We start from the raw sequence: 17,099 nt of genomic DNA on the forward strand, positions 1-17,099 counted from the left end.
TCCCGATATGTCAACTGGTGCGAAAGAGCGTTCGTGCGGCGCTGTCCTGCATCTTGCGATTAATTACCCGAACGGGCTACGAAGTCCGAGCTGCTCAATTGTATGCCGTTTTGGTATGATGATGTGTAAGCGGCGTCCGAACTATCTCAAACTTCCGCTGGATTGAAAATTTCTTAGAGTTCAGGCGGACTATCGTCATACAAATGTTTCAATGATAAAAGGCTTCCTAGTGAACTTTCATTCGACTACCGTTCACTTGAAATACCACCAACAGCATTCCTTTAGCTCACTCGAACTGCACATTCTCATCCAAAAGCTGCGACTGACTTCGACTTCAACGTACTTGATAATGGCAGCCATCGACAATCCGGCAATTTCGAGGGGCTCCACCGTCCTCGTCACTGGCGTCAACGGTCTCATTGGGTCACATGTAGCGGACCAATTCGTTCGACAAGGATTCAAGGTCCGAGGGACAGTTCGTGACACCGACAAGAACGCATGGATTAGTGCCTATTTCGACAAGACCTACGGCAAAGGCAATTTCGAGCTCCTATCCGTTCCCGACATGTCCGTCGAGAATGCCTATGATGAGGCGGTAAAGGGTAAGATCGATGCTGGCAAGACTTAGGAGGCAATGCTAACTTCAACTAGGCGTTTCGGCATTTGTGCATGTTGCTTCAGTTGTCACATTTGACCCTGATCCAAGCAAAGTTATCCCTCTAGCTGTCAAAGGCACAGAGGTCGCCATCAAAGCAGCCTACAAAGAACCCAGTGTTAAGCGGTTCGTGTTGACGTCGTCTTCCTCTGCAGCTGTTCCAAGCGGGTCGCTCCAGGAAAATCTGCCAGAAGACAAGATTGGGTCGATCATCACGGAGGAGTCTTGGAACACTGAGGCAGTGGATCTGGCCTGGAAGCCTGCCCCGTGGGGCCCAGACCATGGCGCGATCGTTTACTCCGCCAGCAAGGCCGAGCAGGAACGCTTCGTATGGAAGTATTACAAGGAGAACCAGTCAACGCGACCTGATATCGTTGTCAATGCTGGTAAGTTGCTTGCGCATTTGAGACTGTTTTTGGGCTGTTGCTGATGTAGGCAGTACTTCCCAACATGAACTTGGGCAAGAGTTTGGACCCAGTCAACCAAGGCCATCCATCGACGTCCGGCATTGCCGCCGCTTTGATGAACGGCAACCGTTCACCCCCTACTCTATCAATGCCTCGTGAGTCATAGAAACCCGAGACTTTCTGTAGTGCAACGGCTGACTTGACCTTCAGAATACTTTATCGATGTTCAAGACGACGGCCTTCTACATGTCGCAGGGGCTGTTTTTCCGCATGTAAAGGGGGAGCGCATTTTTGGTTTCGCAGAGCCGTTCAATTATGACCAAATCCTGGGCATTCTTCGGAAACAAAATCCAGGAAGGAAGTTCCACGGGGACTATGCTGCCGGAGAGTACCCATTTGTGATCGAGCCCATTGGTCGTGCCGAGGAATTGTTGCGTAGGCTCAAAGGGTCTGGATGGACTTCGCTTGAGGACAGCTTGAGGCTCAACACTGAGGACATTGCAGCAGCCGACGCTGTATGAGACAGATGGCCAGATCCGGACACAATCTTATCAATTGCAAGTTATGATAGTGTCAGCGAAGCCAGTATGTAATCTGAGTCCCAGATGGTGGCTTCTTTCTTGTGGGAAAAGAAATACAATGTTGAATACCTCTTCAAATCGTGAGCAACCTGTGGGCCTGTCTCGGCCTTTGCTGACAGACGTGCCGAAGATTCAAAGTCGCATCCGAGCCGTACATTCATCAGACCGGCAATGGCAATGTCTGACATGCAACACGCTAGTAGATCTGCTCAGCGACATCGTTCGATGAGATTGGGCCGTTGCGGAATGGGGCTGTCTTACATGACGACTCTTGGCTCGATCTTGCTGTCCACTAGGAACGCAATCTGGAACACTACCGGCTAATAGTTGCCAGGGAAAGTCTCCTTGTGACTCCAGGGCAACCAAGGAATAAACAAAACAGGCTGATGGTGCCACTGTAAAGCCCTTTGAATCTCGCAATACAGTTAAACTTGAATATTCCTCTAACAACATTCACATGCGCACTTTTCTGGCTGATATTCAAAATGGGGCAATTTTGGTCGTCACCTCCCTCGGCATATGAGGGTTGTGGACCACTCGCCGACCTATCCAGTCTGGAGCTCATCTACCAAGGGAGCGGCACAGGGCCAGTCGATTGCCAACGTCGATGTAACGCAATCCCTCGAGACTTTTCTATCATTATCGACACCTCCTGCTACTGCTCCAAGCCAGGCACAACCATCGTCTTTGACGGATCCGTGGCCTTGGAGAATACCCAATGTAACCAATACACCTGCCAGGAGTCCTATCCGCCCTTCGGCAATCCCAAGTGTGGTGGTGTGATTACAGCGTCATCCTCGGCTTCATCAAGCGCAGGTTGTCCCGTCGCAATGTACACTACCCTGTACTCTGTGTATGGAATCCGGGCAGCCTCTACGCGGACTGCGACGTTTTGCTCCGCATCTCTGAGCTCGTCAACTGCTCCTACCTTGACGATGAGCACATCTAGCGCTTCGAGCAGTCCGTCTTCGTCGTCCTCAGGAACTACTTCCACAACAAGTATTTCCACTTCCAGCACAGCCACTTCAGGTACGGAGGTATCGTCGACAACTTCAAACTCAGAATCAACCAGTTCGAGTGCTTCATTCTCCATGCCATCAATTGCTAGCAGTACTTCCTCAACACCCGCTTCTCTTGGTGCCACCTCAGCATCAAGCCTGCCTGCTTCAATCCTTCCTGCGTCAGATACCAGTACCACGGCCGCACCAATAATTACCGGTAAAATCACCTTTGTATCAACTACAATTAGCTCGGAAATGTTCCCTCCAAGCTCCTTCTCTTCGACGTCAGTATCAACTAGTGGTGCTGCCACGGCGACCTCGTCGTTTCTTCCAACTGTTTCTGGCTCTTCAGTTACGATCGGTAGCGCGACCAGCTTTTCTTCTTCTTTCACCATCAGCTTGCCATCGGGCAGTCAATCAATGGGTGTGCTTACCAGTCTGATACCTGGAAATTCTTCACCAACAATAGCGATCAGCACCCCGCGTTCCTTTCCAAACTCGACTGTCTCCGCCGGATCATTTACAAGCCTGTCGACCAATACCAACAGCTTGGACTTAGCAACCACTCAACGACTTGAATTAACAAGTAATTCGGGGTCCACTCCAGGTAGTACGCAATTGGGCACAACGCTTGAGGCGACCTCATTTCTGTCTACCGCTTCCGTCGCTTCAGCTTCTTCCTCGCCCACTTCCTCTCTTACCGCAACCTCTTCTATTGTCTCGACTTTAACGTTCTCTTCAATTCTATCGTCGGCAATGGCATTGTCGTCAATCTCGGGACTTTCGACTCTTCTGGAAACCAAGACTTCTACCACCACGGAAGCATCGGCGACAAGCACAGCCAGTTCTGATCAGGGAGCCGTTTCAGTTCCATCTTTATCAGCAGCACAGCTTTTCAAAATAACTGTCATCCCACTGAACCCATCTACAACCGTGCGAAGTTGATCATGCAAGCCGCCTTCAAGGGCTACGAAGATCTTCAATTAGCCGCTACACATAGCTTAGCAAAGTGACAAGAGCTCTGCGACGTAGCCTGGCCTCTTCCAGTATTTTGAGGACTACGAGTTCGCATTCGACAACGTTTGACTTCTTTGATGGTCCCGGAATGGACCGTGTGAAGGCCGCTTGAAATCGACAGTCTAGGGCCGAATGATGGAGTGGGGCCGTCGTGGCGGGGAGCCCGAGAAATAAGGCGCCCCGATCTCATCGACCGCCGGACACCGAGGCAACACCGACGTACGGACAACAAGGCGGGGTACCTTGATTGAATTGTAACTATCAACCTCCGCTTTGAAAAATCAAAGCTTTTTGTCCATCGGACGGGGTGCTCCAAGAGCCCGACATCTTGTACTTAAAGCCAGTATCTTCCTAAACAACACGCTCTTCCCATCGCACCAGGCCTTACCAACTTCTGGTTCAACACCCCCGTCCGAGCTTTGTATCATTTGGAGAAATCCATTCCATCTATTCGTTTGCACCTGATCCTTGAATATGAAGGTTGCTGTTGCTGGCGCAGGCGACATTGCCAAATACCTCGTTGAGGCGCTTCGCAACCAGGACTACGATGTAGTCATCCTGACTCGCAGTCCAAAGCCCTTCTTCAAGAAGCTTGAACAACGCACTACGGACTATTCTCTTGAGAGTATTCGACCGCATCTTGCCGATTGCGATGCTCTTATCTCGTCCATCACGGGCTACGCCACCGACTTCGTGCGCATCCACCTAGACATGCTTGAGGCTTGCCGCACCTCTCCTCAGTGCAAAAGATACCTCCCCTCAGTGTGGGCTGGCAATTACGAAGAGGTTACCGATCAGCCCCTCTATGTTGGCGATGACCTTAGCGTCATTCTCGACAAGCTCAGGGACCAAGATGCGGTCAAGTGGACATTCTTCTGCCAAGGATGGATGTCTGACTATCTCCTCCCTGCATCGCAGCGACACTTTGCCGATTACGGCGATCGATGGGTTCAGAACTATGAAAAAAAGGAATTCACCCTATATGGCAATGGATCTCAGAAGGTCGATTTCACTTCGGCTAAAGATGCAACTCGGGCTGTAGCTGTTCTCCTGACTCATGATCCGTCCACCTGGGAGAACTTCACGTGTGTTTCTGGTCAGCAAATGACCTGGCTTGAGCTTTCAGAGCTGGTGAAGATCAGGTTTCCCGAGTACAAAGTCGTGAAGAAGTCGCTCGCCCAGAGCATCAAGCAGTTGGTGGCGAAGGAAAGTGACGCAACCTTGGCGGTGGCCGTCTATGAGATTATGGGTCACAGCGAAGCACTTGCGTTCTCTCCTACGAAGATTGCTGAGCACAGGGAGAATTATTTCAGAGGATTGAAGTTCAGAACAGTGGAGGAACTCTTAGATGAAGCTGCTTTTCATCCTACAAGCATCGCCTAAGGTAGCTTAGCATTGGGGCCTGAGATTATTTCATAATTCTACTTTCGACCAGCTTCCGCTTGCTAGCACGTTCTACCTTAGTAGTGAAAATCTGAGAACATGTGTCTCTTCAAGTCCAACATGAGGCAATGAGGGCTTTCGCACATAACAGTCGTGCTAAAAAGTCTAATCATCTCGATCCTACATTAGCATCACAGTCACAGCACTAGTAGGTTTGCGCGGAGTCTTTTGTATTTACAAAATCAGACATTTTCTTCGGAAGAAATGTCTAGAAACATTGAAATTTGAACCGCCCTTCGGCTTTTGCTAATCTTTCTTGAGCAATGGCTTGCGACCGTACACAGACATTCTATCATAGTATCCGTGCAGGTTCGTGTTCTTCACATCATTCCTGACCTGAGCACAGAAAACCAAAGTTTCAGCACGGGTCCAGTCTAACACTCGTGTAAACAGCGCAAGGGAAAGACCCTCAAGGCCGGATAGCAACGAGGCCTGGACCATCGAGCCAACTTCCTTCCACTTCGGATCTTTCGGCCAGTCGGACAGCGGGGCCTTGCATTTAGTCTCCGTGACCTCCTCGAAACCTGCCTCTCTAAGGAGCTGAGGAAACTGGCGGCCTATAGTAACGGACCGGCCGATCTTTTCGCAGGCTTCGAGCATGAGGCGCGCCCATCGCGAGATTGGTGTATCCTCGTTGACAGTGTCATCGTCGCAAAGCAGAGGGTAGATAATGTCGTGGATCTCAAAGTAACCGCCCGGCTCGAGATTATTATAAGCCTGTTCGATAACAGCCGGCCAATCTGCGAACGATCCCATCATACTGCGAGCAAAGATGAAATCGAACGGCTCACTCCATGTCCACTCCTTCTCGAGGTCATCAACCTCAAAGATACAGTTAACTGGGGCGAATGAAGGTTGGATTGGGCTCAAATCGGCACCGATTACATGTGCTTCGGGATGAGCGTCGGCATAATCCATGGCCCAAACACCAGTTCCAGTCCCGATATCAAGGACCCTTTTAGCACCCTCATCTTTGGGGCACAAACAGAACTTCCCATCCCATATCAGCGTCCACATGTGATTGACAATATCAAGCCGCTCTTGTTCCAGGGAATCGTTCGGCACCATATATTTGCCGTCGCTGAGACTGTGATACGTACGTCCATTCTCGCGACGATAACCGAGAATGCTAGAACGTAGAGAGGCATACGAATTGTCTGTAGAAGCCCCGGCGATGAATGATGTGTCGCTCGCGTCTCCTACGGAGGCATTGTCCCCTTGTTCACTCGGCTCTTCAGCTTCGAGGGGTGGCGCAGCTTGGGGTTCAGACTGGCCACCAGAATGTGTGGCCACGGGGGAACCGACCGGAGGAGAAGCTGACTCCGCCTTGTTCGCCATCGCTGCTGTAGTTAGGCAGTGTTGTTGGTGGCTGTTCGGTTTTGGGCTCCAGGTGTCACGCCTGATAGCATACGATATGAGTAAGAGCAAAATCTTCAATGACTCGAGAAAGAAGAGAGGAAAACTGAGAGATGAGAAAAGAGGAAATCCGAGTGGGCTGAGAAGTTGCTTTACCCCTCTTTGCTGGGGCATTCGCTACCACTCCTCCCCCCTGCCGACTGTGCATACTCCGTTCCAACAACAGTTCCAACAGCATCACATTATTGGCCATTCTGATATCAACCTTGTCACGCTAGATACAAAACGTTCATGAATGGAGAAGCAATGATAAATGTTGCCGAGGTTGTGCGGACTTCTGATATGAAAATGGCCCTGAAGACAGCTCTTATCTTGGCTCTTGGCAATTCTGAAGTCCACCCCACTATCGCGAGTCACATCGACTTCTTGAACCCATTTGTTTGAAAATTCCAAGCCTACGATTGAATGAGTGGGATAAACGTCAGCAGGACTTCAGAAGGAAGACGACTGTCAAGTCAGGATTTATTGACTGACATTGAAATGACAAAAACGCTCTTGGTGGCTAAAGCGCAGCACACATAGCATTCAGTGCGTATTTTCTTAGCCAGTCGCCTTCCTGTTTAGGGTGCAGATTTGACCGCTGCAGGATGCAGTGCTTCATGTTTTGCTCAGTGCTACCTGCATGTGGAGCATTCGTATCACCCTCCTGTAAGCTCTCAGTCACGGATGCAGATTTACGAAGTCTAATACCTGGCACGAAAGAGAATGCCTGAGATGTTACTTAGGCTATTCAGTCTGGCCACCTGACGTCCGCGCCTCTTCATTAGGTGAACGAGGGAGCGGTCCGCTCCCGCTTTAAACTCCCCAGCCCCAGGCAGCCAATGGGGTCCAAAGGATGGAACCCTTCCGCTTCCCCGGGCGCTCATTTGGTGGATACCCGTCAGCACAGGATGCCCAATGTAGGCATATGAGGTCCTTCCATGAACTAGCTGAGGATCTAGTGCTGCAGGGTGTTGGATCTGGTAAGATCATAGGATTGGTAGCCACAGCCCCAAAATCCACAAATGCAGGCGGAAATAGATAATTTCAGCCTCACAGAATTAGCGGCGGGTTGTTTCTTTCATGCATCTCTCTTGAGTGTAAGTCTGGAGTGTAAAGGCGGTACAGCTCTTCCTGTGCATTTGAAGAGCCCACGAAACAAGGCGAATCGCGTAAACAGTGCAGTCTGCTTTTAAATGAGCCCACAGAAGTCTAGATTTTGTGCCACTTCTCATTCAAGAATTGAGGTCTAAGGGTCGGTGGTCTATTGTCTGCGCGTCAGCCCCCAATACGCCCACTTGAGCCAAGGTGGGAATCACGCCATGGGATAAGACACCAAAGACACTTGCATCAGTCAGCGTTCTTTCCTCGTGAAACAGGCAACAATCTTACTGCTGTGCCTCTCGTATGGATCAAAACCAGTTGACGTTGAATCCTCCTCTATTAGCGAATTGTCTAGTTGAACGATCGTCCAGCTCCTTCTTCGAGGGAGCAGGATCTAAGTACGCAGCGATTGGACCTCCCATGTCTCGGCACGATGACACTTGACTTCGCAAGAAACCTTTACGCAATTGTAACTTCGTGTATAAAGGATTTATGAGATTGTATTGGCGTTGGGCACCTTGACGCCAACGTTGCCAAGCGAAGGACTGCATGGACATGATTAGGAAATCTGGGCAACTTAGGCAGACAAGGCAGTGATCATTCACGTCATGGCTGTAAGCATCCAATTGATTCTGGAGAGACTTAAATTGGTAGGTATAATCTTCAAAGTATAAAAGGTGACGAGGTGGCCCATCTTGTTGAGTTTGGAAGCATCATCAACCTCAACTAAATACTACCACTGCCCACACGAAATCACAACAATCTTCAAGCCTCAGCGAGTCTAACCTCATCGAAGCCAATCCTATCCCATACAACTCCATAGTCAAAATGCAGATCCAATCTCTTGTAAGATCCCCGTAACTCAAGTTCTGACTCTTGACTAAGTAGAAGTCAAGGCCATCTTCGCCGCCATTGCCGGCTCCGTTGCTGCAGCGCCTACTCCAGAGAACACTCAGCCTGCCTCACCCTCTTACACCGAATTCCCCGAAGGCATCTTGCCTCTCGATTTCAGCACCGCCGTTGAGGCTCGAGACAACTCTCTCCAGAAGCGTTGGTGCCCGGGTGAAACCTTCCCGAATTGCATCCAGATACAAGGACAAGTCTGCATCTGGGGTTGCGGCTTTCGCAACAACTTCCAGTGCCTCGTCGGATGCCCTGCAGAGACTCACGCCAACTGCGTAGAGTGGTGCTAGATGGTCCTGCACTAGGAAAGACGTAGGCGGAACGGAAGAGATGGACGAATTGTTGGGCCCAGATTTAGCAAAGATTCAACATCACGAGAAAACTACAGTCAGGTAGAGCAATGCCGCACACTTGACTAACAAACAGTACGGACCTTCCATGTGACTTTCCGGAAACCTTGTGACGGAACGAAGAGTTCATCGCGGCTTTCTCGGTTGAGAGGGAAACGGTAGTTAGACTGATGACATGAAATAAACGAGTCGTCTGATAGCTTCAGAAATTTGATACCCAAGGGTCTATTGAGTATTGCACTCCGTTGCGACGACGAAGTCTATTTCTTCTTGGGTCTTTTTCTTTGCTCTGAACTTTCTTCGAGTTGCGACAACCTTGTTCTTCTTACTTCCAACTCAAAAGCAATTCTTGTCATAGGGTACACAGTTGTCGTGCAGCACTCGCTGGGATATACTTATTTGAGCTGGATTTCAATCATAAACAAGGAGCGTAACCGGCGCGCACGTCACTAGCCGGTATCTACCATCGACGCCCTCAGCTACGTCAGTCGGTGATGAATAATCTTACATACACCTGTAAAATGAGAGATTCGGCGACAAATATTTGTGTTCAGAGCGTGCAAGTAGTGAGCATGTCACCAAGCCTGGCCCCGTGAGGTCCGAGGACTATTGCAACGCCGCACTCTTGGTCAGCCATGTGAAATGCAGAACAGTATCGCCCAAAATAAACAAACGATTTGCCACCTTGTATACTTCGACTAAATTCTTTCATCCAATTGACACAAGCAGAACTCGCCTTATGTGTTGGTGAGCGTTGTGACAATTCAGATGGGACACAGCGCAATCAACTTCGGTGAGACATCTTCACCGAAAACATGAATAAGGAAGCTCAAAGGTCGGACAGAATCGCCGAATCGGCAGCGAGAGTGCCATCCATGATTCGCAATTGCCCCACGTTGTCCCCTCACCGCGCACGGCAATTCGTCCCAAACGATCCTCATTTCCCGTGCTGCAAAGCTGCCCTGGAAAATTCAGGGATCACCTCGACTACACTCTATCGGCGTAGCATTTAAACCAGTAAACAAAGCAACATCAAACCAGGGCACCGGTGGCACCAATTGGTGCGATTTCTGGCGGAGCAAGCCTTGGCTTCCCTCTTAGGCCCAGACTGGAACCTTATCCCCGCCGGACATCTCACCGATCACAGCTGTTTTCAGAGACGAGCGATTGAATTGAATGACGTCCTCCAAGGGTTCTTGGCCAGGGTGGTGCTCAGTCACTCAGTGCAGAATTCACGCTTGGCGATGAATAACGGCGCAACCGTTGCTCCCCTGCCATTCTCCGATCCTCCCAACCTCCGCTAAACGCCGGGCTGGTCATCAATTATGATTCCGAACTGTGGACATTTGTAATCAGGCAAAAGACGTTGACCCCGGAGGAAGCTTAAATCTTAAAAAGATCTAAGGGTTGTCCGTTCCCCCTCCCGTGCCTGGCCTGGAATCGTCCGTCCGGTCTCATCCCCGTTTGTGCAGCTCTCAATCGACCAAGCTCCGGATCTTCAAGCAAAACACAACTAAAGATGCTCAGCAAGACGATTGCCACGGCCGTCCTCGGCCTCGCCTCCCTGGCCTCCGCCGCAAAGAACTGCCCCGTTGCCGACGTTTCCGCGATTGCTCACACCGGCACCCCGGTCGGCGAGACGGTGCCCTACAACGGACGTAAGTGTTTCTCTCTCCGCGACACGCCCGACAACGGTGCACCGGGCTCACTTCATCGCAGTCAACATCTACGTCTCCAAGCCTAAGGGACACAGCGCCCGTGGGAACAAGACTTCTGTCGGCGTTCTTTACCTCACCGACGTCTACGGCGTCCAGTTGGCGCAGAACACACTGTAAGCATTCAATCGCTGTCTCGTCCGCGGTACCTTGCGCGGCGTTCGGTCCGCGTCGTGAATCCATGAAGCTGACGCAACACATAGGTTGACTGATAGCTTCGCCCGCGCCGGATACATCTCCATCGCCCCCGATCTGTTCGACGGCAAGCCCGCGCCCAACGATATCAACGTCCCGGGCTTCAACACCACCCAGTTCCTCGCCGCCCACGGCCCCAACGTGACGGACCCCATCATCGCCAACGCCGTTAAGTACCTCAAGGAGGAGCTCGGTGTCAGCAAGGTCGCCGTGACGGGATACTGCTTCGGTGGCCGCTATGCTTTCCGCGAGCTTGCGGCGGGCAAGGGCGCCAATGTCGCTTTCGCTGCGCACCCCAGCTTGTTGACTGACGATGAGATCAAGGCCATCACTGGCCCCGCCAGTGTCGCTGCTGCCCGTACGTCATTGTGTTTACTGAACGCGTCAACGTTTGGTATGAAGAAGACATCACTGACCTTGATTTGTGTTCAGAGAACGACAACCTCATGCCTGCCGCGCGCCGTGCCGAGATCGAGGCCCTCCTCGGTGCGACCGGCCAGCCCTTCTCCCTTGCGCTGTACGGCGGCACCTCGCATGGCTTCGGTGTTCGGGCCAACATCTCGGACCCCCAGCAGAAGTACGGCAAGGAGGAGGCTTTCTTCCAGGCAGTTCGCTTCTTTGATACTTGGGCTTAAATCCGATTCTGTAAATAGCTTGAAGTATTTGTCCAGAATACAAATTCGTGTATCAACTCGTCTGTACGTCGGCTGGTACGGTTCCCGATGCGTGTATTATGGCGTGCTGGATTCCTGTTTGGTATACTACGGCGACTGTGGTTGTCCAAATCAGCCGATGACATGATTTTCAAGCCATGAGGGTAGGGTGTTCTGAGAAAAGTAATGCACGTACGCAACCGTTGAGATAGTGTTGAGCTTTTGAATTGTGTTTGGAGCCTTATCTTCGTCCAGTATTCCATCGGCGGCTGCACACCTGAAACAGACAGCAGACAACTCATGATGATGAGATGTATTCATTGTATTTTTGTTGTTGATGATCTTATCGATGAATCGTGAGGCCGAGGAGGATCGATCTTTGATGCAGAGGAAAGCCCTTTTCGGCTGGATACACTGAGTGACATGGAGATCACACTGCTGAATATGTTGACGTGGAAAGAAAGATGGAGTTAGTGGCGGCAAGAGTCGGCGGCGTTGATGCGAAAGGTTCCACTGCAGGCTCTAAGCCCGCCTCGAACCCTTCGTCCGATCTTGCAACTCCGGACACAAGTAGGGGCATATTTCCCCCCCTAGCGCGGATCACTTCATGATTGCATGCCGTTTTCCGCAGGGGTAGGCCAGCAGGTTTTAGATTCCGTGGCCCGCGACGAAGGGATGGTGACATATCCAGTGTCAAATCAGCCTTACCAGTCAAGCAATGGTCGGAGCTCAGGTCACTTAAGCTTCCGCCCCACTTGCTCGGTTTCGCTTTCGGGGGCGTTCAGAGTTAGACCCGGCCGTTTCAGAACCACCGGATGAAGAAGACATGGCCCTGCTTGGATCTTTAAGGCCAGACGAGTGTGCCTTGCCTATCTAACGTTGAATTCTATACATGCTACCGGATCTGGAATATGTGCCAACTAGCCGCCAGATTGACGCGGGGATGTTGGTTTCGGCCGACGACGGACGGGCCGTACAGGCAGAAATTGGGCATCGCTCGAGTCGAGGCAACTCAAAGACAGCCGAGTTTGGTGTTATTTACAGAAGCTAGAGTGTAATGATTGAGGTGCTCATTTGCTAGCAAAACGTGGTGCAAACTCTGTCCTACGGTTACTTGTCGTACTCGTAAAGACTAAAGCATAGTATTCCAATTCAATGGCGCGTGCGATGAATAGTCTACCGTGGAGTGTGAAGTTGAATTTGGGAATTGTATTCATGAGATTTTGATGTCATAACTAAAGTTGTATCGTCCGGTCACTGATGAAGGCCAGTGGCCACTGTATCAACTCTTTCCAGCTCGCATCTAAGTCGCACACTATTGCCCGAGCCGCGTTAACGCCCCATCCCTGCATAAACCACGTGCTATTCTCCGTTGAGTGGACAGCGACGGAGTAGTAGGCTAGCAACGTCAAGGCGGCTGGGTCTCGATTTCGCATGAGCTGCATGTACTCCTCCGATAGACTGGTGGGCCATGTCAGACCAACCCGCAACTCGGGGAACGCTGTCGTGTTGGTGGCATGGTCGATCCATTCCCGCAAATTTGATGTTTCCCGAGCGACGATGTCTTTACTGTACTCATCGGCATCGGTGGTCGGTAATTTGGCTGAGAAGGTATTTAGGTGTTGCTTGACGGCGTCCAGGAGTGGAGTAGATGCCGGCGTGACTACCTCGTGGAAGAAGTTTTTGAAAGGCCCGGCTTGAATGATGGGTTGTGATGAGGACAGAATGTTACTCATGCCTCTAACGAGTAAGAAGACGTCGATAACGTCGTCGACTGTTGGCGCCTGGTGTCCTTGGGGTCCGCTTCTCTGGTAAGGGAACGTAGAAAATGCGCTGATGAGCAGCAATGAAGAGCCTGCGAAGAGAGGGTGGGAATTATCGGGCGTGATTTGGGTGAGGGTCTCACGCATGCCAGCAATTGCATCATTCTGATGTTGTGAGGCGTGAAGTGCGTAAGATTCGCGTTGCTCTGGATGTAAGTGGCCGAGGTGTAGGGCGCTGATGGCCAGCACTTGGTGCATCAGGAACATGTAGGTGAGACCCAGCTTCGGGACCTCAAACTGCCAGATGTTGCTCGCATCCGATGACCTCGGCATCGTGAGGGACGTTGTCGTCGAGTAGTGGTGCATGAGCTCCAGATCTGTGATCCACTTGCTCAGATGAACCGATTCCACCGGGCCAGTCGAGAACTTGACAAAGTACGGGAACGGGTCGGGGCTTGAAGCCGCTATTGACGATTGTCTCCTGCCCCCTCCTGATGAAGAGGCCTGGTCACTGATGAAGTCGATGGGTAAGTTCAGCGTGGAGTCCAGCAGGCTCGGTGGTGTGAGTGAGTGAGCCGTTGGACTGATCGATGAGGCGGTCGTCTTGCGGCTGCCACTGGATCCTTTGCGCGTTGACGTCTTTCGCTGCAGACTTGAAGCTCTAGTCACTGGCCCAGCCTGCAGCCCTGATGGCTCCCAACTCATACTGTTGGAGTCACTTGAGGCCGGCTGGCCTGATGTCGCACCCTCGACAAGACTGCATTGGGTGTTGTGTCTGATGCAGGCGCCACATGGCTTGTTCTCGTCGCACTGAGTGAAAAGACGTCAGCCAACCGCGATGACATATGAGTGTGGTAATACGAGTATGCAGGTTTGGTTGGTGAGGGAGGTGGTATGTACTTTGACACGCCGCTGTTTACATCTGGCACAGCCACCGCGAGACTTCTTGTAACCAAGACGCGGCATCTTCTCCAGCGACACAGGACTTTCAAGTGGCGGTCTAAACAGCCTTTTGTCACCCTGACCCCGACTCTCGCTCTCTCTCTTCCTAGACGGGCGAAGCGTGGAATTCTACACACGTCGTACGTAGTTGAGTGGGCAGTCCGTTACTGGCTGGAACGCCCGGGAGTCCGAATGAGAGCCAGAAGGCCGCTTCCCCCTTTCGTGGCACTTCGGCCCCCTGCTTGGGGAAAGAAAACGAACCCGTAGCAGGGGATGGTAAGCCGACGAATCGGTTGGCGTCCAGAAACACAAGAGATGTCAGCAGGATGCAGCTGCTTATGGATTTCTCCAGCGGCGCGGTCCGTTAGAAGGTAGGCACCAGGTGCGCGGCGAGCGTCGTGTGTGGTTGGAAGCTCGATGAGTTGAGAAGACCGAAAGCGAATTTGTGGGGATGTGAGGTGAAGGTAATGGATGGCGATTTGATCGGGAGTTGGGCGCCGGGGCCGGTTACGGTCGGGTGCTCCTTTCTGGCTTCGGTAGTTGAAGTAAACGACTCGGTAGCTTTCGTAGAGGATTGCTGAAGTCTGGACGGTCCGGTTGACACCTCAACATGCAGAGTAAGGCCACTTGGTTATATCATGAGAATGGAAACAGGTAGAACGGGGAAGCTGGGTATTGGGATTCTCGGGGAGACTGAGCGAGTACGCCCCGTTGGGCTGGGCTGGCCGGGGCGGGTATTGAGGAAAAACTCGACCAGTTTAAACTGCGCCTTGCTGACGAGTCAACACGAAGCACGGGCGCGTGCGTCAGAAACACCTACTGAAGAGCCAGCCGGTACGGATAAGGAATGGTGTGGGCGTGGAGAAAGTGAAACGGGTACAGAGAGTATCTGGGCTGTTCCTATTGGAGGCTAGGGGAAGGGGAGACAAGGAATAGGGGTACGGATGGGCAGGAGAAGTGGGTGAAATAGAGCGGCAAAAGTGTATGTGCGTGTCGTACGGCTTCGTTTCGTCTAAGCATTCGAGGGCCGCAGCACCGCTTCTCGATGGCTTGAGCTTCCAGGGTGCCACGAGGAGCTATAGGTACATCCGCTAAAGACTCAACGTTGAGCTCATCTCTATGTCCATGCTGATCCATCCGTCCCGTCATATCGCATGGCACGTCTCTGTGGCTCGGGAATTGCAAACATGCCCAGCCACGGGAGTCTACTGCGTAGAGGGGTCAGGCTGTCCACAAAGCCTCCATCAACACGGCATGGATTGCGTGGGTTCTGATGCTCTACAATGCAAGATGATGAACATCCCCGGCCCAATCCCGGAGGTGTGTGTGATGGCATCTGTCATGAAGGTTCCTGCCAGAGCTCCCGCCTGGTCTGTGCATACGTCGTATTCCCAGGGGTGACCTTTAATGAATTATTCAAATCGCCCTTTGGCTTTCGGGGTTAACGGGGTGTGGGTGTGAGCTTGACTCCAGCATCCCCCAACCTGTTCCTGGCTCCCCCCTGTGCCCATCAATTCAAATCCATCTTGACGCCTGTCAGCCCGGCAGCAAGGCACACTTTCTGCCCTGTAACTCTCTGACCTTTAGGGGGCCGATTATACTATCTGTAAGGCTGGTTAGTGCCGCCGAGTGATTTCCTGTTTACAACGTAAGTTTAAAGAGTATCCATCCGGGCCGTAGCCAAGACCATGTTCAATCGATGGCTTCATGCGCTAATTTCCCCCGTGCTTACTGCCGGCCCGAAGAAATCATGTCAGAGGAAATCACCACCGCGCTAATTCGTCAACGGCGCCATACCACCAGCCACATTGTCGGAGAGCTGTGAAGAAACCGAGACCGAAGGACCCTGAGAGATGTTCTAGAAGCTCTGCCGGACATCTCGTCCGCCCCGAACATCACAGCCCTGCGGAGCCGAAAGGATCACAGCCAACATACAGAGATGACAACAAAGTCAGAATCATTGGATGATGGGTTCGTCGTATTCCCTTTCCCCGACATACTTTGACGGCATCTCAACTACAACAGCACAGCAGCGTGGCTGAGTCGCTCAATTTGCAACTCATCGCATGTTCTTCTCCGCGTATTTGCCCGGGCGCACGTCTACTAATGATGTCAACATGCGCGTGGTGTCGCGTCTAATACAGACGCGGTCTTGTATCTCGACAGACACTCTATCTCCTTCTCCTTGAATGTTCAAGATGCTATTCTCGTTTTCGTTAACCAGTCGGACGATAGGAGAAAGATCAAGCACGTTGATGCTACGGGCCGGGCCTCTTGAAACACCCTGATCGACAGGTCCCGAACAGGTTAACCAGAGGCCATGATAACAACCTCAAAAGCAGAGGCCATCATAGATCGGCATGATAAGAGGTTATCCCAACTCTGGCTCGGCAACCCACACATGCATCGTCCGCCATCCTCCGCCAAGACAACAAGGAACGGCTGTCAAGCAGAGATGAAAGCTTCTTTACGCGTAATGCTTAGCGCCCGTCTATCTGTGGCAACCAAGCCACTGCATGGTATCCTTGAGATGCATGCATGCATCGTGCGTTTGTTGGCCCGGCTAAATCCGTCAAAGACATAGGGAACTGCGGCGTTACGAAGGATCTACCGAGCACCTGACATCCAGTCTTTAAACATTATTGAGCCGCCGACAGGGACGCCTTGATCAGAGCTATCCTCGCTCGTCTGTCTTCAAGTTTTATATCACCGCGAGTTGTCTACACCGTCCCTCAATCTGACGCGGGTTATCGGGCAGTCGCGACTTACCGCGTGAAGTCGGATGGCATTTCCGAGCCGGATCCAGGATATAACTGCGATTTAAGGTTCTTTCTACATTCTCCGATATACGCTCTCAAGATCACCAGGCTGAAAAATTGTGGCTACGTGTTTTGGATCTGCGGGCGCCTCGAAGACGCATCACACGCTTTGTCAACATATAGCTTGGCATCTGCCAAGCCCGGATCTGCCTTGGC

General features: G+C 51.7%; 5 protein-coding genes across 5 annotated transcripts; 3 read left to right on the forward strand and 2 right to left on the reverse strand.

The window, feature by feature from the left end:
• Positions 1-349: 349 nt before the first annotated feature.
• Positions 350-1,583, forward strand: COL26b_012740 (uncharacterized protein; the record flags this gene model as incomplete). The annotated part of the gene is made up of 4 exons (XM_053185378.1): positions 350-602; positions 652-1,041; positions 1,095-1,217; positions 1,273-1,583. The coding sequence occupies 4 exons, from the start codon at positions 350-352 to the stop codon at positions 1,581-1,583; spliced, it is 1,077 nt and encodes a 358-aa protein (XP_053030694.1).
• Positions 1,584-4,135: 2,552 nt separating this feature from the next.
• On the forward strand, positions 4,136-5,044 carry COL26b_012741 (uncharacterized protein; the record flags this gene model as incomplete). Its single annotated transcript, XM_053185379.1, has 1 exon — positions 4,136-5,044. The coding sequence occupies one exon, from the start codon at positions 4,136-4,138 to the stop codon at positions 5,042-5,044; it is 909 nt and encodes a 302-aa protein (XP_053030695.1).
• Positions 5,045-5,350: 306 nt separating this feature from the next.
• COL26b_012742 (uncharacterized protein) lies at positions 5,351-6,442 on the reverse strand (the record flags this gene model as incomplete). Its single annotated transcript, XM_053185380.1, has 1 exon — positions 5,351-6,442. One exon carries the CDS (start codon positions 6,440-6,442, stop codon positions 5,351-5,353), a length of 1,092 nt encoding a protein of 363 aa, XP_053030696.1.
• Positions 6,443-10,375: 3,933 nt separating this feature from the next.
• COL26b_012743 (uncharacterized protein) lies at positions 10,376-11,401 on the forward strand (the record flags this gene model as incomplete). The annotated part of the gene is made up of 4 exons (XM_053185381.1): positions 10,376-10,514; positions 10,576-10,687; positions 10,775-11,124; positions 11,199-11,401. The coding sequence occupies 4 exons, from the start codon at positions 10,376-10,378 to the stop codon at positions 11,399-11,401; spliced, it is 804 nt and encodes a 267-aa protein (XP_053030697.1).
• A 1,128-nt stretch (positions 11,402-12,529) lies between these two features.
• Positions 12,530-13,515, reverse strand: COL26b_012744 (uncharacterized protein; the record flags this gene model as incomplete). The annotated part of the gene is made up of 2 exons (XM_053185382.1): positions 12,530-12,551; positions 12,734-13,515. The coding sequence occupies 2 exons, from the start codon at positions 13,513-13,515 to the stop codon at positions 12,530-12,532; spliced, it is 804 nt and encodes a 267-aa protein (XP_053030698.1).
• Positions 13,516-17,099: the final 3,584 nt, after the last annotated feature.

The sequence above is a fragment of the Colletotrichum chrysophilum genome, assembly GCF_026319265.1.
Source record: "Colletotrichum chrysophilum strain AFK26 chromosome Unknown scaffold_188, whole genome shotgun sequence".
Taxonomy (NCBI): domain Eukaryota; kingdom Fungi; phylum Ascomycota; class Sordariomycetes; order Glomerellales; family Glomerellaceae; genus Colletotrichum; species Colletotrichum chrysophilum.